Source organism: Lepidochelys olivacea (assembly GCF_965140295.1).
Source record: "Lepidochelys olivacea isolate rLepOli2 genome assembly, chromosome: 4".
In the NCBI taxonomy this organism is placed as follows: domain Eukaryota; kingdom Metazoa; phylum Chordata; order Testudines; family Cheloniidae; genus Lepidochelys; species Lepidochelys olivacea.
In genome coordinates, this window is record NC_140414.1 from 20,712,236 (window position 1) to 20,733,515 (window position 21,280).

At 42.3% G+C, this 21,280-nt stretch overlaps 1 protein-coding gene across 5 annotated transcripts in view; it reads left to right on the top strand.

Annotated features, from left to right (window-relative positions):
* The window catches only part of FRAS1 (Fraser extracellular matrix complex subunit 1), a 308,408-nt gene that overhangs the window by 137,103 nt on the left and 150,025 nt on the right, over positions 1 to 21,280 (top strand). For all 5 annotated transcript variants that reach the window (XR_014711451.1, XM_084627181.1, XM_084627178.1 and 2 more), the window contains 8 exons: positions 2,543 to 2,626; positions 3,132 to 3,233; positions 3,349 to 3,540; positions 8,861 to 8,950; positions 9,599 to 9,637; positions 11,144 to 11,291; positions 17,430 to 17,573; positions 18,034 to 18,168. Coding sequence is in view for 4 of the 5 variants with exons in the window: in XM_084627181.1 (XP_084483307.1) it covers positions 2,543 to 2,626; positions 3,132 to 3,233; positions 3,349 to 3,540; positions 8,861 to 8,950; positions 9,599 to 9,637; positions 11,144 to 11,291; positions 17,430 to 17,573; positions 18,034 to 18,168 (934 nt within the window). In the remaining variant the exon portion in view is untranslated. The remainder of the gene's footprint in view (positions 1 to 2,542; positions 2,627 to 3,131; positions 3,234 to 3,348; positions 3,541 to 8,860; positions 8,951 to 9,598; positions 9,638 to 11,143; positions 11,292 to 17,429; positions 17,574 to 18,033; positions 18,169 to 21,280) is intronic.

Below are 21,280 nucleotides of genomic sequence, written 5' to 3' on the forward strand. Positions count from 1 at the left end.
TTTTGTCTCCCTGGGTGTGTGGTGATGAAGGTTCCCACCTTAGAACTGGGAAAATAAAGCACCCATTACAAAGCTTTTTCTTTTAATGCTCGCCCACCTATGTGTTAGGGGACCAGGTGTTCATGTAATTAACACTGGTTCCTGTTTGAAAAAAGCCCAGCTGTTTCTCTGAATACTAATTGCTTCTTGCTGAGTTGTGTAATTAATATTACGAGATTAAGTGGTGTTCGTTAGAGCAAATTAAAGCAAAATTTCTAAATGTTTAGAATTTTTCCTCTTAAATGTACTTAAATGTACTCTTGATTGATTGCACTAATGTTTAATCAGTTAGTCATTAAAACGTAATTAATAGAAACTGGAATGAGAACATGGTTGCCATGACGTGTCTGAGACTAATCAGCTAGAAGCATCCAAGTTAATGTACCAAAAATCCCCCCTAGCTAATACTGATAATGTTCCATAGATTTCCTAACAAGGTGCCCTAATGGAAAGCGCATTAGCAGGCATGGCAAGAATCCCATTCTGCTCACTATAACTATAATTTTTTCAGTGCTCTGTGCTTGTGTATTTATACCTGTATTGCCTGGTCCAGGCTTCCAACAGCACACAAGAACGGGTAGCTTCTCTTATATGCTACGTCAGGCAGAATGGCAAGCTAGGGAAAGCTATCCTTCAGATAGCCATGCTCTGTCCCTTCTCTATAGTCTTTCTCCTGCCTCACTGCAGAGAGGGAACTTAGGAAGCTTCTGCCATCTTTGTCAGTGTTTTCTTCAAAGCTCTTTTAGGGCTAGATCCCGCCACTCTCATTCACCTGAAGTGGTACTTTACTCCTTTATTCCAATGGGACGATGTGTGGGGAAAAGGTACGGTCAGTGTGTGTAATCCAAGGGTTTGTTTAGCTCTCCATGCTCTGTACAGTGCGTACCATCAAAGAGCCAGGAGAGAAGAGGAAAAATGCCCTGCAAGTGAAAGTTCCCTAGGCCTGAGCAGGCAGCTTCTGGTGGAACATGAAAAGAGTGGCTGGCAGTTTCAGAGCTCGCTTTGCTTGCTTGTCTCCAGGGAACAAGAGGCAGTCCTCAAAACCCAAGTCAGAGAAAGGGTCATTTGTTAGACTTCATCTGGCAAAATCTATGAATTACCACCATGAACTTTCCCAGGAGGTTTCTGGCTCTCCAGCCCATCCCTTGGAGGTTGGACATTTGGAAAAACTTCCTAACTGTCAGGGTGGTGAAGCACTGGAATAAATGGCCTAGGGAAGTTACGGAATCTCTGTCACTGGAGATTTTTAAGAGCAGGTTAGACAAACACCTGTCAGGGATGGTCTAGATAATACTTAATCCTGCCATGAGTGCAGGGGACTGGACTAGATGACCTCTCGAGGTCCCTTCCAGTCCTGTGATTCTATGACAGTCATCTTTGTTCTCCCTTTGGACGCTTGTGATTTACATGCTATCTCCTGAAGCAGGAGCTAACATAATAATATTTTGCATTTCTATAGCACTTTCCACGTTTGGAGCACCTTAGGTATATTAACTAATTAATCTTCACTAGATCCCTATGCGGCAGGAGGTAGATACTGGTGTAAATATTATTGTTCCCACTTCACTGGTGGGATACTGGGGGTTGATCAACACACAGAATTGTGCAGGTTTTAACTAAATGTGATTTTTAAGGTATGTCTGCCTTTAAAATGCTGCAGCTACACCGCTGTAGCACTTCTGTGTAGATGCTCCCTGCGCTAATGGGAGGGGTGCTCCCCACAGCATAGGTAAGCCACCTCCCCTAGAGGCAGTAGCTGGGTTGATGGAATAATTCTTCCATCGATCTAGCGCTGAATACGCTGTGGGTTAGGTTGGCTTAACTACGCTGCTCGGGTGTGGATTTTTCATACCCCGACTGATACAGTTAAGCCGACTTAATTTTCTAGTGCAGACCGGGCCTTAGACTGATTCAGTTAAGCCATTGCAAAAGGCTGTGTGAACAGTCTTACTGGTTAAAACCAGCAGGCTTATTTCATTTTCGCTTAGGTCAATTAGCAACAAGTTTAAACGAAACCAAAGTAAGCCACTCTTAGACTGAAGAGGGTTATACCACACCAATTTAACTAAACTGGTGCCAGTTGGTGTGTAGACAACCTCTGAGGCAGAGAGGTTAAGTGACTCATCCAAGGCCACAAAGTGAATCAGTGGCAGAACCAGGTCTAGACTCTAGATCTCTCCTAATTTCTAGTCTTGAGCCTAATCCTGTAGACCATACTGCTTCTCTTTAGTCATGGTTCCACCATTGTCTGTCTCAAGAGGCCCCAAGAATAAGATGTAGTGTCTTGGTGCTTGCCCTTCTACTTTTACAGCAGAATGCAAAGCTGACCCCAAAATTCTTACCCTAATTCATGGCTTAGGTGGCTGATGGTTATCACATAGATATAAACATCTTTTGCAGGAGTTACAGGTCTAGGCTGCTGGGCTGCATATTTAATTTTCAAACTGTTACTCTGCTCATCTCTTTTTTTTTTAAATAAAGTTTTCTGGTTTTTAATCTTTAGGATGAAGCTATGGTTGTGTCTCCTGGAAAATGTTGCCCAGAGTGTGTTCCAAAACCCTGTTCCATATCTGGAAAAGTGTATGAGGTAACCTTTGATGAACCACACCAAAAACCAACCTGACGTGAATTCTGGCACATCTCTATTTTTCCCCTCCCTAACATCTGACTTTCTGCCAGCCTTAATAACTTGGTACAATGGCTGTTTTTTTTATTTCCTGGGAAGCTAAGAGTTGAAAGGGATTAGAAATATAAAGGAATTTGCTGGCAAGCTGCAGCCAGGTTGACGGGATAAATTAGATAAGATATTTACTGTTCATGTATCTTTTTTTTTTTTAAGTGGGAAAACAAATCATTGATGAAAGTCACTCTCTCCTCTCTTCTTCCCTTTTTATATCCTGATCATGAAGCAATATGCACTGTTTCTATGCACGTGAAGCAATATGCACTGATTTTAAAAAAAATCTCTGTACTTGGATGCATGTACATATAAGGAACTCACGGGGAAATACATAGTCCAGGAGAGAATGTGGTGATGGTTACTGCTTTATTTTTTATTTATATATGTATCTATCTGTCTTCTTTCTGGACAGCATGGTGAGCAGTGGAAGAAAAATTCCTGCACTACCTGTGTATGTGACAGAGGGGAAGCAAAGTGTCTTAAACAGGACTGTTCCCCACGTACCTGTGAGAAGGTAATGCAGCAGTGCACGGCCTCGCGATCAGGCTGCGTATCTCACTCGCCCCTTTCATAAAGGGCTGCAGGAGGGCTTGAAAGGTTAGCACTTACTGAGTATTGATGTTTGCTAGGATCAGAACAAAGTGCAGCGTCTTGGGAAATGTTGCGAGGAGTGCGTTTCTTCCAAAGGAAGCTGCTTCTACGAAGGCAACATCAGGTATCACAATGAGATATGGAATGGTACTCGCTGTGAATTTTGCACGTGTGATGGAGGACAAGTCACTTGTCAGAACGGAGAGTGTGCCAAAGTGGAGTGCGCCTTGGTAAGAAAAGATTTCTTCTTTAAGAATATAATGGTCAGTTCCTGATTTTCTTTCTTTACTGATTGATTTAATGAGATACCTTAAGAATTTGGCTGTGATTCCATCACTTGCCTCCAAAGCACTTAACTGGAAACAAGGAATGGAAATGACAGTCAATTTGTATGTGCAAGGCAGGCAGGAGGTTAACTGTCTTGTGTTGTGCAAGCAGCGTGCCTGGGTGAATTGGTGGCTACCTTACTTTTTGATTGTCTGCAGCATTGTCACTATCTACCTGGTAAGAAATGGCTTCAGGAGAGAGTGTGCTGAATTTGGTGCAGAAACCATAGACCAGAGGCAGCCAGTTCTGTCAAAAACTGTGAAGAATTTTGCCCTTGATCTTTGCTAGGACTAGAAAGCAAGATCTTAGCTAAGGTATTAGCCACTAGACTTAGTGACCCCCTACCTATTTTCAGACAGTGAGCAGTCAGGGTTTATGAGAAGGAGATTTGTGATGGACAACACCATAAATATATTTACCTCTTACTTCAAGCTCAGATCATAGTTCATATTATAATTGCCCTGTTAATGGATGCAGAAATGGTTTTGGTAGGGTTGGTGGGCCCTATCTATTTGCTGTATATAAAGAAAAGGTTTTTGGATCAACTTTCCTCCACTAGATAAAACTTCTTTCTTTCACTATTAGTGTCACTGCTAACCAGTGGGCTAATACCTGCTTCATTCCAACTGGGCCAGAGTAATGCAGGGAAGGAATTGTGGCCTTAGGCATATCTCTAGCTCACAATACTTGGCAAGAACACTCCTAGGATGGTAAAATTTATTTAATACCCCGGATCAAGGCTGTGCCCACGGTCTAGCCCAAAATCTGAGTATATGCATGGATATAAGGTGAATTGGAGTAAGTCTAATTTAATGGCTGTATCAGAAAGTTGGGTTCTGACACAGTGCAAACACACTTTCATTCCAGCAAAAGCAGAGATCATGTATCTAGGAATAAAGTTATGTGCTAACTCATGTAACATTATCTCTTTAAATATTAAAAATACTTTGTATTTTCCTCTCTTGATTCATTCTTATTGACGTTACAAAGAAGAATATTGGATCCAAACTTTTATTGTCAAAGGGAATGCTGCCTTGTTACCTTAAAATGCTTAAATAAAACTACCTAAACTACTACTGAATTTAGTTGGATGGAAAGTCAAGCTTCTTATATAAACAAGACAAGATCAAGGGGTAAACTGGGAATAGGTCTTCTGGGTTTGTATCTCTTTTACTTCGCTTTCCACGTGCACACAGTTGTAAAATGAAACGCTTACACTAATGATTACATACCATCATGGCTCAACATTGAAAATGATTTAGCAGCTCCATTTGGTGCATTGCAGACATTCCCATATCTTGAACTCTTACTAGTACCCATGAGAGAAAAACTTGTATTCAGTACAACTTGGGATGTATTATAGTACAACTGAAGACGCTCACCGATACAGATTCATCATACTTAGTATTCCGCCCCAGATTGGACCATCCAACGTTTATGATCACTCTACAGACAGATAATAAAAATGTGGACTCATAAACAAATATATAAAGTAGCAGATCTAATTTCTACTGACAAATTGGATCCTTTCCCTTTCTTACGGAGAAAAAATTGCTTGTGTTTTGTGTGCAGGAGACAGATCCTGAGTGGTGCTGAGTGCCATTAACACTTATTGAATTCAGTGGGCATTAAGAGCATGCTAAGCTTGGCTGAATTAGGTTCCGTGGAAAACCTCTTCAAACCTGGGTGTCCCAAGTTAGGCATCAAAATAAGTAATATTGAAATCAGTGAAGTGTGGGCGTTGGAAAAGACAGGAAAAGTGTTTTTTTGCATATTGAAGAAGAATTTTGGTCCTAATGGATAGAAAATAAAAAAAGATGTTTTGTTTGAGGACTTGCATCCTATAAGACTTCCCAAAAAGGTGAGGCAGCTGTCTTGGATCATTTGTGATAGAATTCCGGCTCAGTAGTACAAGACATGCATTAATTTATTCCAAGGACAATATGAAATGTCTCATAAAAGAATCTTAAAGCGGGTAGGTTGTCATTTTTTCCTCTTCTTCTCCAAGTCTTGCAGCTTTGCTGGCAAAATCTGAGATTTTTTTGCCTGCCTCAGTAAATCAGAGCTTAACTGAAGCAAGGAGTCTGTGGGGTTTAGCTAGGTAAACCTAGGTAGTTCGACCTAGCATAGCAGCAGCTGATGGGACTAGAGCTAGGGCTTAATTTTAAAACCCTTTCAAACAAAACCTACCCAGTAATTGCAGAGTGAATATGACTGTGATGACTCTGAGGGGCCCTCAGGTGAGCTGTGAGTTGTAGTCTTCAAGGGGGGCTGCTGGAAACTGTCTGGTAGGTGTGGATAGGGTGGTTGCTGAAGTGTATTTGGTCAACCAAAACCACTTTAGCTGTCAGAAACATAACCCATCATGCTAGTTCCCACCGTCCCTTCCATGAATTGCTGTAGAGACAGCTTTCAGGGACGTTTCTGAAAAGTACAGCTCATGGGTGGCTGAAGGTGAGACTGAGCCATGCCTAAGAATGAGGTTCCTGTTTCCACATCATCCCATTTTGGAGACTCTCTCTAAACAATCCCGTCATAAAGGGAACAATGGGCCAGATCTTCCAAGGTGTTGCGTGACTAACATGCTATCAGCAGGTCTTAGGATTGGTCCTAATGTTATGAAGATAAGGAGCAAATTTAGATCATTGTATTGCACAGCTTTTCTCCTTTCCTTGCAGATTGTTCTAGTTACTTTTGCACACCAGTGAAATCTTAAAGATCTAAAGGTGTGTGTGTGTAAAAACATTTTATTTTCCTCAGTCTGACACCCCTCCTTACTCCCTTTCCACATTCTTAATATTGAATGTAATGACTAAAGCCTCTTAAACAAGAGTGCAAATGACATAGTTATCTCGCATAGTGCCTCCCACTTCTGAGTCTTGGCAGGCCAGGGCTGCCTTTTTTGGCAAGGAGAATCATGTCCCATGCACATTTTCCCCCCTCATCCTTTGTATAAGTGTCGGTGTGTGTTGGAGGTGGGAAAGTTCACAGTACATACTAGTGGCATGGGTTCTTACCATACACCACGGAGTTTTGCAAGAATGGTTTCAATATCTAGATACTTGTAGAAATGCCCAGTCATGGATTAAAGTGAAATGTCTCCCCGATTGACTGAAATCATAGTGCTTCAACTTACTACAGTTGGTGGCCCTTTCAAAGCATTGGGCCCACATTGGCCATTCTGGCATAATCTGCCATTGGTAACGCGGCTGCACTTGTGTATATGTAGCCAAACTGGCATGCTATGTTTTCCTAAGTGGAACACTGTAAAATATACCATTGTGATTCTATGAACAGATATTCTTTAGGGATGCACCCTAAGCTGCCGTAAATAATAGAGCTACATCAAATAATACCAGTTGGCTTGTCGGAACGGTTGACTTTTATGAGCCAGCCATGGGAAGTAGCCGCATGCTTCTGTTGAAGTTAATGGGAGTTGTGGGCAATATCCCCTTGTTGGCTTTGAAAATCTCAGCCACTGTCGAACTCTATACTTGCCTCTTGCCCCTTACCTCTGTTTTAATATTGTGACAATACTAGTGATTGAGCAATGGCTGGTTATCCAGCAATCCTGGCGGATATATGGAAACCTTTGAATCCAACAACAGTTCATTTGATTGTGGGAATTCACCAGTTTTCTCTTCACTCTACTCCAGACTTAGGGAGCTGAGGTGTAACCTCCCCCTGCAGCGTAGGTGGCCAGGAGTGTTTCACTGTCACTTCACTCAAGAGCAGAAAATCCTGAGCACAATGAAGACTGCAATGAACCCGGGGATGTAGCCAGCTTTTCCATTCATGGGGAGTTTTTGTTAGCTGTGGTTTTCGTGTGTGTGTGTATTTATGTATATATTAACAGTTCAATAACAGAATTTGAAAAGAGAGTTCTGCACATATAGAACAGCTCCCCCATGACTGGAAGTTCATTAAGGGCTTGATACAAACCCCATTTAAGTCATTGAAAAGAATCCCACTCACTCCTGCAGAGACTGAATCACACCCTGTAGCTAGAATTCTGGTGCATAGAAACAGTATGAGAAAACTGTTCCACTTCACTATAAACAGGGTTTGACTATATCCAAAAGCACTATCCATCTATTAATATTCCCCACTCCACCATAGTATCTGAGCACTTCTTACATATTAATGAATAATCTGCACAACACCCCTAGGAGGTAGGTAAATACTATCCCAAATTTTAGAGAGGGATTAAAGGGTGCAATTTACAAAAGCAGTCAGCATTCACCATTGACTTCCCAGGCAGCAGAATTAGTCCAATGCTGTGTTCGTTTAAAAATCTCACCCTGGGGCTGGTCCACGAACTAACTTGCACTGAAATAGCTAAATTGGTTGTTAGTTCACCTTTTATTATTTTGGTGCAAGTCTATGTATGGAATTAAAATAGCCTATTTTGATTTAATTTGTATATGTACATCCATTTTTAGGCCCCTTTATATCACCTTAGCAGTGTCAAGAGGTCTTAATGTAAGTGAGAATCCGGCCGAGAGAATCAAAGGCAGAGACAGGAATTGAACCTAGCTCTCCTAAATCTAATCCAGGTTCTTTAAACATAAGACCATTCTTTCTCTCCCGTAAGTGTTTCACTTCCATTCACGCACAACGGACTTGGAGCAGATGGAAGGCCCTATTTCCATTTCTTATGGAAAAATTATGATCTCAGTTACACTGGTGTAATCACAATATCTCTGTTACAGTTGTAATCAAGAATAGAATTTAGATCAATATAATGTATGTTTTAAAATTTACCATGAACATTTTTTAAATTTTTAGTCTTTAAGAGAAAAATGGAACATAGAAAATGAAGAGAGAGAGCTGTATTTTAAGGTTGTGAAAGTTTTCAAGTAAAGTCCAAGGAATTCAGAGTGAAAAATGACAAACCAGTTTCTATGTATTTTTAATGGTTTGGTTTGGTTTGGGGGCTTCTTTTACAGCGGCGAGAGTTAAGGATGATACAGTTGCTTTATCAGTGAATTTCCTGAACTTTTCAGGGGTTCGTTTTGCAACCACAATGTTATTTAAACACGCTTTTCAAAACATACATACACAGATGAAGTAGGATGTAGGGAAGATAAGATGCAATTGGATATTGAAGATTGCATTCCAGTGTGATAACCATTCTGCTTCTGCATTCTGCAGTATTGCTTGGAAATGCTAATTTCATGCGGCAACCTCTCTCTCTCTCTCTCTCTCTCTCTCTCTCTGCAGGGTGAAGAATTAATTCATTTGGAGGGGAAGTGCTGTCCTGAATGTACTTCAAGGGGTAGTTACTGTGTGTACAAGGAACATACCAAAGATGTGAGTATCCTGGTAATTTGGAACACATAACACAGCATGTTAAGCTTGTGAGGGTTTGGAGAAGTGAAAGTCTGTCTCCTCAAAGTCTGGAAAGAACATTATTTGCTGAGTCTTATAAAAGAATAATCCGTTAATATTACTTACCCAGAGGGTTTTTGCATTTTATAAAATCTGCTAGTTTATAATTTTCTGCACCACATAAGTCTCCTAAGGCTCTTTTTATTACACAGAGGAAAGCAAAGCAAATTGAATCAATCATTCCTGTTTAATGTTTTATATACATACCCTTAAGTTTTCAGTGCATCTCCTGAGGTTTAAGATGTTTGACTTTCATTTCAGTCAGTGGGAGCTGCACAACTGAAGCTCAGTGCAGCTTTCTGAAAATGTTGCCCATTGGTTACTATTTTCACTGCAACAGGAGTCTGTTATTCAGGGATATTTGTTATCAGCTTTTCTTCTCAAATTGACGATGCAATTTCTTTTGATGAAGTACAATAGGAGACCTTTCATTGTTGTGACAAATGAGTAATGACGCTAACCACTACTTACGTAGAAATTAATAGCTCTTAACAGAATACTTTTAAGAGATGCAGGAAGTAGAGGATTCGGGTGTTTTCTAAACAGGACCATATCTCATTCTGTCTGTAGATCTCACTCCCTGATGTGAGTGGAGTAAAACACATCAAGGTGAGTATATTGCATATTTCACCTCATGCATTATCCTTTTTAACAGAGAAATCCATGATATAAGGTCATCTAAGAACCAGGCTGAGCCTCCCCCATGCTTTTACCCCCTCCCTTATGGGGGTCAAGCACAATTACAGTCAATGAGTGTAGGTAGTGCTCCCTGTCAGCAGCCCCAGGGGCACAAAGGATACGTCTACACAGCCCATGGCAGAGAGCCTCCCAGCCCGGGTTGACAGACTTGGGCTCGTGAGACTTTCACTAGCGCTCTGAAAACAGCTGTGTAGACAAGGCTTTCAAATTTCAGCTCGGGCTCTGAAGCCCACCCCTGTCCCGAGACTTTAGATAGGTGCAGCTATTTTTAGAGAACTATCCCGCTAGCCCAACTCTGTCGACCCAGGCTGGGAGGCTTGCGTCGGCGAGCTGTGTAGACATACCCAAGTGGGACAGGGAGTCGTTGGGACAATGGCTCTTGCTGTCCCCTGGCCCTCGCCAGCAAAACTAGCTGGGTGCAGAAAGGGCAGTGTGCTGCACCATCCTAAAGACTGGCTTTTGTCAAGGCAAATCGTGCCCTTTCAGTCTTCCAGAATTCCCTGAGTGTGTTGACAGAACAGTTGTTCAAGGAAAAAGAGGAGACAAAAACTTATTTAGACTTTCAAAAAGCCTGTGATAAAGTCCCACCCAAGAGGATTTTAAGAAACTCAGTAAAGAAGGTGAGAAGCAAAGTGCTGTCCTAGACTAGAGACCAGCTAAAAGATAGAAAACAAGCAACTGCAATGAATGGTCAGTTTTCGCCATGGGAGAAGATTAACAGTGGAGGACCCCCAAGATTCTGTACTTGGCACAGAGTTGTTTAATGGATTTATTAATCAACGGGGGAAAGGGATTAATTAATGAGGTGGCAAAATTTGCAGATGAAACACAAGTATTTATGTTGGTCAAGACTTAGAGAAGATAGAGGTAGCACAGCACAATGGCAATCAGAATTCATTGTTAATAAATTAACTCTCTAAATTATATGGGACACAAACCCTTATTTTTCATGTCATAAGCCCAGAGGTAACTGATGGTGATTCAGAAAAAAAAACCACTTCCCCCTTGGGCAGCTTATTTGTCCATTATAGAGATTCTTGTACTTTACTTTGAAGTATCTATCACTGTCCATTCTAGAAGACAGGAATGGACAGGGCTTCTGGACAAGATGGAGCACAGGTATGGCAATTGGTGTGTTCCTGTGTTCTTGTTGTTGTTGTTGTTGTTAAAATATGGCTGATAATGGTTATCCCTCTATTAGATTCTCTGCTTTATTTGGGGATTGCTATAGGTCACAAAGCAGAGGCTGTCCTTTGATTAGTATCATTGCTCATTATGCAAACTTCTAGCTGGCTGCTAGACCTGCAACTGTTCATCACATGCCGCAGGATCTGGATTTAGCCCCACTGCTGAACTCAGCATCAATGCAAAGAGAACGGAGCCCTCACGTAAGACGTTCAATATTGTCTTTTGCAGAACGGAGAGAAATGGAAAGAAGACCTGTGCAAGGAATGTGAATGCCGGGACGCCAAAGTGATCTGCTATCGACGCTCTTGTCCGTCCTGCCCATTGGGCAGCCTGGCAGTAAAGGTGGAGGGAGACTGCTGCTCGCAGTGCCAGTCAGGTATTTGTGTGAGGCAGCTTCTGCTGACATTGGTAGTTCTGTACAGGCTGGATTCTGATCCCTGTCTTATTACAGGGGTATAAACCTTTGTAAGCCGGCCCCTCATAACTGAGGCCAGGAAATGAAATTCTTTTACGAATGCTCCCCAGTGAGGCACTGGTGTTTCAGGGGCCTAAAGAGGGTGTGTGTTGCGTCTCAGGGGTACCCAGGGTTGTGAGGCACCTCACTACCACCTGCCCTTAGGACAAGGAAGTTTGTGCCTGCCATGAGCCAGCTCCCCAACTCCATCGCTACAGCCAATCCGAGCACTGCCCTCTAGGCCTTGCTGTCATTGTCCAGATTAGCGACCCATTGACACATACCAGCCTCTGAGCGTCAGCCTGCAATGTCCAGCTGCTGGTCCTGTGGACACTCGCAATATTCACAGATTTGTTGCTTCAGAAAATCGGTATACCCCCAGCTAACCAGTTCCACCTCCATCGACCCGCCACTAACCCACAGCACTGAACGAGGTTAATCGTGAAACCAAATATCACTTTATTTAACAAACATAGAGAATCAATTAATAGCAAGTAGCAATATTGGAAACATGATTAGATATAAAATAAAATCATAATACGCATTTCAGAGCCTGGACGTAATGAACAAGATACTCTAATGTCTTTTAGAGTATTGCTTATCAAACATCCTTGCAACGTGTTACAGCCAGGCTGACTCTTTCAAGAGACATGCGTGCTTTTGGTTTGCCTCCTCGGCGAAGGATTCCATGTCTCTCTTTGTGCTTCAAGATATACCAGACCAATCGTTTGTTTTTATTCAGAAACAGGACACCCCTTGCTGTTTGTTTCTTCCTGTGGATTTCCTCTCTTGACGATTTCGCAATCTCACAATGTGCCCCTGGCTCAGTGTGAAAATAGGTAGACAATACACCAATGGCTGGACAGGGAGATAGCTGTCAGTCACCTTGTGCTCGAAAGGAACATCTCCGAGGTATGTCACCTCCTGGTGACCTGCCTTATCACCAAGACCTTCAGAACATAATGTTCAGTATGGATACATAATTCCTTAATATTATCCGTACAGACATTTCTCAGTGATTACAATGACCAGTGGGCAACTGGCTCTTGGTAGAGACCTCAGATGCCACCCTTTGTTGACCTATTATGCTGATAGCCAACCCAGAGGATCTCTGTAAAACCCCATGCACTTCCCTGTGCCATCTGCCTGTTGGCTCTCTGGGTCACAGGAAGTACAAGCGGACATTAGGGGTTTGATTGTGCAATCCTTACTCACACTGGTTAATCTGAGCATCAGATTTAGTTGGGGATTGGTCCTGCTTTGAGCAGGGGGTTGGACTAGGTGACCTCCTGAGGTCCCTTCCGACCCTGATATTCTAGGATTCTATGAATACTGTTAACTTCATTGGGGGTACGCGTAGGTGCTTACCAGTGTGAGTAAAGGTCACACAACTTAGCCCTCGTATTCCTCGGGCTTCTCAGTATTATCAACGTTCTTGCGACAACTGTTTTGATTTCAGCTTTGCTGTGTCTGTTTGGTTTGGTGATCAGTAATTATCCACCCCCTCTATATAATCTAAATAAGATTTCAGGATAGGTTCAGGACTCAAGCCAAAGGCTCCTTCTGACTTCAGTGGAATTGGATCAGGACCCTCAGAGCCATCCTTTGGCAAAGTAAAAAGAATTGCTACTTGGAGACTGTTGTCCTGGAAATGTTTTTCATTCCTTTTTAAAAAAACTCTGAAATCTTCTAACAAACAAAAAAAGGCTCGTGCACTTTCTCTCTCAATTATAACAAGTTTATGGGCATATGATTAATTTCCTTTAAAAAAATGTGCTCTCTTATACTGTAATGCCACTTCCAGTTCACCTGGAGTCGAATTAGAGCCAGTTAATAATTATCTGGAAACATTTGAATAGCTTTGGCTATGGAGCAATGTTTCATATAAATTATTTTTCCCACAGGATGTTGTCATTTCCCCTTCGTTTCCATTTCATAGTTGGTCGGTTTTATCTGCAGATTCCTAATTTTCTGTATTGGCAGCCGCTCGTGTTGCACTCAACGGGCTTTGGTTAATCAGAGAGCTCCAGTTTGTCACAAGAAAAAGAAAACAGCTTTAGCAGTTTAATTATGCTGTCATTGCAGAAGTGGCTCAGAGTGCTTGTCAGATAAATATTTAAAGCGTATTTGTTGAACGGACAAAAAAAAAAAAGCGTTTGTAAATCCAAAAGGCAAAGCCTTTGGGACAGGCCACCTAAACGTAGAGACATCTCGCAGGCTACCGAAGGGGAGCTCTTTGGGCATAAGAAAAGAGAAAGTGGGAGGGGGTTAGCCTGGGAGACCCAAGTTCAATTTCCTGATTTATTACAGACTTCCCTTGTAAACTTGGGCAAACTGCTCCGTGGCTTTTGAAAATGTTATCCCTGAAGTCCCATTTTCAAAAGTGACAGCTATTCGGTCCCCTTGACTTCCAGTGAGACTTAGGCTTCTAAGTGCCAAAGTCATTTAGGGGCTTTAAAAATGTTTAGCCTTAGTCTCTCTGTGACTCAGTTCCCCATCTGTACAATGGGAATAATAGCACAGCCCTTCCTTGCAGGGGTGTTGTGGGGATAAATTAACGAAAGACTGTGAGGAGTTCAGATGCTAAGCTAATGGGAACAGATTTGGGAGAAAGTGTGTCTGTGATTTGAAAACACTGCATCGTATTAACAGGTCTATATTTTCTGGGCTGGATTTTCCAAAGAGCTCAGCTCGCATGAGGGCACTTCAATGAGGGGGGCAGGTTTTAAAATATTCCTGGCACCAGAAGTTCTCATTCGTATCAATAGGAGCTGCTGGGTGAACATAAGAAACATAAGAACATAAGAAAGGCCATACTGGGTCAGACCAAGGGTCCATCCAGCCCCGTATCCTGTTTACCGACAGTGGCCAATGCCAGGTGTCCCAAAGGGAGTGAACCTAACAGGTAATGATCTAGTGATCTCTCTCCTCCATCTATCTTCACCCTCTGGCAAACAGAGGCTAGGGACGCCATTCCTTGCCCATCCTGGCTAATAGACATTAATGGACTTAACCTCCATGAATTTATCCAGTTCTCTTTTAAACCCCGGTATAGTCCTAGCCTTCACAACCTCCTCAGGCAAGGATTTCCACAGGTTGAGTGTGCGCTGAGTGAAAAAGAACTTCCTTTTGTTTTAAACCTGCTACCCATTAATTTCATTTGGTGGCCCCTAGTTCTTATATTATGGGAACAAGTAAATAACTTTTCCTTATTCACTTTCTCCACACCACTCATGATTTTATAGACCTCTATCATATCCCCCCTTAGTCTCCTCTTTTCCAAGCTGAAAAATCCTAGCCTCTTTAATCTCTCCTCATATGGGACCTGTTCCAAACCCCTAATCATTTTAGTTGCCCTTTTCTGAACCTTTTCTAATGCCAGTATATCTTTTTTGAGATGAGGGGACCACATCTGCACGCAGTATTCAAGATGTGGGCGTACCGTGGATTTATATAAGGGCAATAAGATATTCTCCATCTTATTCTCTATCCCTTTTTTGATGATTCCTAACATCCCGTTTGCTTTTTTGACGGTTGCTGCACACTGCGTGGACGTCTTCAGAGAACTATCCACGATGACTCCAAGATCTTTCTCCTGATTAGTTGTAGCTAAATTAGCTCCCATCATCTTGTATGTATAGTTGGGGTTATTTTTTCCAATGTGCATTACTTTACATTTATCCACACTAAATTTCATTTGCCATTTTGTTGCCCAATCGCTTAGTTTTGTGAGATCTTTTTGAAGTTCTTCACAGTCTGCTTTGGTCTTGACTGTCTTGAGCAGTTTAGTATCATCTGCAAACTTTGCCACCTCACTGTTTACCCCTTTCTCCAGGTCGTTTATGAATAAGTTGAATAGGATTGGTCCTAGGACTGACCCTTGGGGAACACCACTAGTTACCCCTCTCCATTCTGAAAATTTACCATTTATTCCTACCCTTCGTTCCCTGTCTTTTAACCAGTTCTCAATCCATTAAAGGATCTTCCCTCTTATCCCATGACAACTTAATTTACATAAGAGCCTTTAGTGAGGAACCTTGTCAAAGGCTTTCTGGAAATCTAAGTACACTATGTCCACTGGATCCGCCTTGTCCACATGTTTGTTGACCCCCTTAAAGAACTCTAATAGATTAGCAAGACATGATCTCCCTTTACAGAAACCATGTTGACTTTTGTGCAACAATTTATGTTCTTCTATGTGTCTGACAATTTTATTCTTTACTGTTGTTTCAACTAATTTGCCTGGTACTGACGTTAGACTTACCAGTTTGTAGTTGCCAGGATCACCTCTAGAGCCCTTCTTAAATATTGGCGTTACATTAGCTATCTTCCAGTCATTGGGTACAATAGCTAATTTAAAGGACAGGTTACAAACCATAGTTAATAGTTCCGCAATTTCACATTTGGGTTCTTCCAGAACTCTTGGGTGAATGCCATCTGGTCTCGGTGACTTGTTACTGTTAAGTTTCTCAATTAATTCCAAAACCTCCTCTAGTGACACTTCAATCTGTGACAATTCCTCAGATTTGTCACCTACAAAAGACGGATCAGGTTTGGGAATCTCCCTAACATCCTCAGCCGTGAAGACTGAAGCAAAGAATTCATTTAGTTTCTCTGTGATGACTTTATCGTCTTTAAGTGCTCCTTTTGTATCTCGATCGTCCAGGGGCCCCACTGGTTGTTTAGCAGGCTTCCTGCTTCTGATATACTTTACTTAAACATTTTGTTATTACCTTTTGAGTTTTTGGCTAGCTGTTCTTCAAACTCCTTTTTGGCTTTTCTTATTACATTTTTACATTTAATTTGGCAGTGTTTATGCTCCTTTCTAGTTACCTCACTAGGATTTGACTTCCACTTTGTAAAAGATGCCTTTTTATCTCTCACTGGGTGCTGAGTGCTTTTGAAATTCTGCTGACTTCGTTTAGGTGCCTAACTGCGTGCTGAGCTCTTTGGAAAATACGATCTACGGAGATCATTGCCTGGGGCTGTATAGAACCAAGCCTGTGTTCTGCATACTCCCTGCTCCCCTTGAAATCTCCTTTCCACGGACCCGCCCACTACGTCTCTCCATGCTGCAACAGAGGCAATGAGAGTTTTGAAATGCAGGGTCCAGGCTGATGATCCTGTAAAACCTTCCAAAATTTTAACTGTTTAGCCCAGAGTTCTCCAAACTCTGCCACGGCGTTGTCCCCACCTTCCCACAAACTATAGCAGGGGAAGAGCTTCCCTCACCCAAATGTTTTCATGAAGCCATTGTAAATTACTGGTCTCTGACAGATGCGCTTTGGGGGGGAAACCCACACTCCCCTACCCAGTGCATAGTGTCGCTCTTTCTAAGCTGAGGCCTGCTCATGGGACAGCAGCTGGTTCTACTTTCAGGGAACACTTTGGATTAGTGCAGAGAGCTTCGCTCCTGAATGGAGCCTAAACTGTGCCCTATCTCTCTCAGCAGTAAGGTGATTGTCAAGCAGTGGAGACGCTGCTACGTGTGCATAGGGACAGAGGAGACCATTCTCTGTTTATTTAGGTAAAAATGATTCAGCAATAAAGAAAAAATATTCAGTCCCTTGGCCACCACATGGAGGCCAGCCTTGTAGTGTGAGAAACACCTACTGTAGGGAAATATCTTGTCGTAACCCTGTCCCGTCAGGTGATCTCTCTGCATCACTAAGCCTGCAACCCCTGCTCCAAGCTGACTTGGCCAAACTCCCATTGACTTTGTTACGGGATATGGCCTGAGGTAACTCAAGTTCCAATTGCTGTGGGCCATTAATTCCTGATGGTATAAGAATATCAATGAAAAGAGACAACATGGATTGTGAATGGACTGTTTAACACCAAGCTGGAGAACTTGAATTAAATGCAATGCTTACTTACCCAGTCCAATAAAATGCAGCATTTAACTGATCGCATGCAATTTATGAGACAATGCCTTGAGCCATTAGCAGAGAGGCCATGAACTGAGTTTTGCTTTGACTATAGCGTATGTGTTATTTCCAGACTTCTTGACACAAGGCACACAGTGCTGACAGCTTCTTTCTTTTTTGTTCTTCATGCTAGTGCAATGCCACTCAGACTGCTTGACCTGCTCTCGGTCCTTTGATCACTGTGATGTCTGCCGCGATGCAACCAAGTGGCTCCAGAATGGACGCTGTGTGGGGAGCTGTGATTCTGGATTCTATCGGGATGCTGGGGTTTGCTTAGGTATAGCCTATGTTCCAATCTCAGCTGATTGGATTTCCTTCAGGCTTTTGCTTTAGTCCTGGAGGACTGCTTATTCACATTGCCTCCCAGTCATGGACTGTTATTGTATGAAAACCTTCCTCCTTGTTATCTCTTATGGATGTGGAAACACAACACCAAATTGGATATCAGTAAGGTTAGTCTTTCAGTCCTGGATTCAGGAAAGCACAAAGCATCTCTTTATGTCCTATTGATTTCAGCTGGTCTAAACTAGAGCTCGTTGGAAAATTTAGAGTTTCAAAAAATTTCAGCAAAAAAAGGAACCAGTTTTTTTCAACCATCTTTAGTCTCAAATGCTTTTCCTGCATAGGGATGCGTCCCTGAATTTAGCCTGCAGACTGACCATGCACAGATCAGTATCAGTGCACAATGACATGTTAAGGTAACGCTGTCTCTTTTTCCCTTTGTTTTGTGTGGGCAGCCTGCATGGAGACGTGCTCCACTTGCACCAATGGGTTTGAGTGTACCTCATGTCAGGGATCCCTGCTGATGAAGTACGGGCAATGTGTGACATTGTGTGGGGATGGATTCTTCCAGGATCACCTCCACTGTGCAGGTAACTTACAAATAGGGCTGCCTGGTAAAACAGCCACATGTCTAAGCTACAGTGCAGAGTCTGTGTTTAGAGATCCATTGCCAACATGAGGACAAAAGTTTTCAGTGCCGTAACGCCACAAAATAACAGAATCATGTAACGTTAAGATGATGGCAAATGGGAGAAGAATGCACTCTTTAACCATCTGCTTCTGAAATCCCTACTTCTCAACACTGTGATTGAATCAGTCCTATTTCAATTCAGAAGTTTCTCCCAGGGAAATGTTATTGTGTCTTGCTCTTGGGAGGGTGAGAGAACTGCTATATTTTACCATTGACCTAAAATCCATAGCCATTTACTGGAATCCGATTCTTTGGTGTATACTTTGTTTCCAGCACAGGCTAAACTACAGCTAATGAAATCAGCCCTCACCAGGAGGCTGCAGTGCAGGTGTTTATTAGAGCGAATTAGAGAGCGACATGGGATATGGCAGGTAGCCAGAGTCACACACAAACATCCTTTCCTCTTTGGTGATATTTTCTTGCTTTTCACACTTCTCCTTCCCAGAACATCTCTTGTGGTAGCTGTTCGCATCAGGAATATTTAGGGACTCTTACTCTGTTAATCACGAGTTCTACAGAACAGTGGAAAGTGTCTCTAAATGAGTGTATCTCTGCACGTTTCTAAAGGTTGGGATTAGGATAGGGAAGGTGGGGCTTTCTGTCCGATTCCTTTGAAATATTTTTTCTTTGTCCAAACTGTGATTCAGCCTCTTTCATCCTGACAGATATTTAAAGTCAGCACTTCTCCCCTTGTGATATTGGCCTTTTTAGAGGGGCTGTAATTCTTTCTGAGACCAGTTCAGCCAAGCACCTGCACGCATGTGGGCTTCAAGCACCTGCGCAGTCCTAATGACTTCTGTGGAAATACCCAGTTGCTCAAAGTAAAGCACATGCTGAAGTGCCTTTGCTGAATTGAGATCTAAAGCAGGAGTTGGATTCTTGACCACTGCTTTTCTATAACTGTCTGGCCCAAAGGGTTTACGATAGATTTCAGGTTTTGAATGCTCCCGTCTAAGGGTATGTCTTCACTACCTGCCGGATTGGCGGGCAGCGATCGATCCAGTGGGGATCGATTTATCGCGTCTACTCTAGACGCAATAAATCAACCCCCGAGCGCTCTCCCGTCAACTCCAGCACCATGAGAGGCGCAGCGGAGTCGACAGGGGAGCGGCAGCAGTTGACTTACCGTGGTGAAGACACCACGGTAAGTCGATCTAAAAGTACATCAACTTCAGCTACGTTAGTCATGTAGCTGAAGTTGCATAACTTAGATCGATCCCCCCCAGTGTAGACCAGGGCTGAATGACCTTATCTTTGAGTAATAGAATTGGATCAACCTCTAGATACCCCGATTAAAGATCTGGGCCCCATTGTGCCAGGTGCTGTACACACATATAATGAAAAGGCAGTCCCCAGCCTAAAAGAATTTGCAATCCAAGTTCTAATTAATCTTTTAGTTTGTTTTATTTTACCATTCCCTTTCTGCCTGCTCCTGGTCTTTTAAGTGGCAATGGCCATGCACTGTAAAGGCAGCTGGAAAAGGCTAATGTTTCATTTTATTGCCAGTTTGCAGTGAACTGGCTTTGCATTCCATCCATGTTCGTACCCATGCATGCCTGGAGTGGAAAATTGCTGGGAAAATTTGTTCATGTTTCCTCCAGGGAATTAAACCAATTTGCTTTAGTTCTGCCCGGCTGCATTTTCTGCATAAAATAAAACTGGCAGAGAAAGCCTCAAATTTCAGACCCATTCCATAATTCATTTCCATCCAACCTTTCTTTGTATGCTCTTTGTTTTCGTATGCATGCAGTCAGGTTGTCCAAACTGTCCTTCAGCTGTCCAGGAAGCAGCATGTTTTATTAACGTCTGCAGTAAGTTTGTCAATAGAATCATATATAGGATTGATCAGATCCTCAAGTGGTATAAATTGGTGTAGAGGATCTGACCCTAGAAAGGGAAAAGACCTGTGAGAACAGATTACCTAGTCCATCCTTCTGCCTTTGCAGGACTGCTTTCTGCAGTATATGAACAAGCCACAAAGATTCAGTCTTGCTTCATCACTTTAGTTCTTCTTTTAAAAAAAAAAAATCTAAAACTAAAAAGAACATTTGACTGAATTGGTTTGATGTGGTGGGTTTCTCCCCCTCCCCCCAGCTCTAATAATGGGGTTTGTTTTGCTGTAAAACAGTAAAGCCACGAAGGAAAAAGGGAAATTGAAAATCAGTGAGGAGGCTTATTCAGAGAACTAACTGCGTGATTAATATTCACGGGATCAGTGAGAGACCGAGGCAGAGCAGAGTGACACATGGAGTCTGCTGTGCTGAGATGAGACAGAAATGAATAAGGAAAAGGCTGAGAGAAGAAAAGTCAAGTGAGTGAAAAAGAAGGACCTCTGCCCTGAAATGCAAGACAGGTGAAGGACTTGCCGTCTTCAGTGCCCCCATTCTTGCTTTCTCCTGCAACTCACTTACGCACATTTTCAGGATTAATGCTCCCTGCAAAGTCTAGACAAAACTCTGGCGGTGCTGCTTTGTCCTATCCAAATGAGAATATTGAAATATGTAACCTGATTGTAACAGACAAAGCCTACATCATACCAAAGTGCTTGGATTTTTATTAATGACTCCCTAGACTCTTTATTAATGGTTTTTTAGACTATCTTAGTTATAGAAGCTCATCTTTTGAGAACAGAGGTCTTGGTATTGCTAAATAGAATTACTTCAGGTAGCTAGCACTACCTTGCAACGAACTGTTCAGTTTATGAGTCATTTAGATATCCAGGGCAGAATTGTCGACAAAAAAAGTCAAGTCAGGCAACTATTTCTCAAATAATTCCATGAGTTCCTTTTACGACGCCGTTAGTGTTAATCTCTTGCAGTCACAAAACGGCTTGTGATCGTCACACCTGCAGTGATGCAGATGGGATTTCTGAGAAATCTTTTGAGGAAAGAAACTTTAAATGAATTTTTATTCTGAATTGTGACCAACTGAAAAGGAGTTAAATGGCTGAGCGCAGGAAGCACTATGCTTTAGTCAAACAGCTTTAATGAAACATGTCAGTTATGCCACAT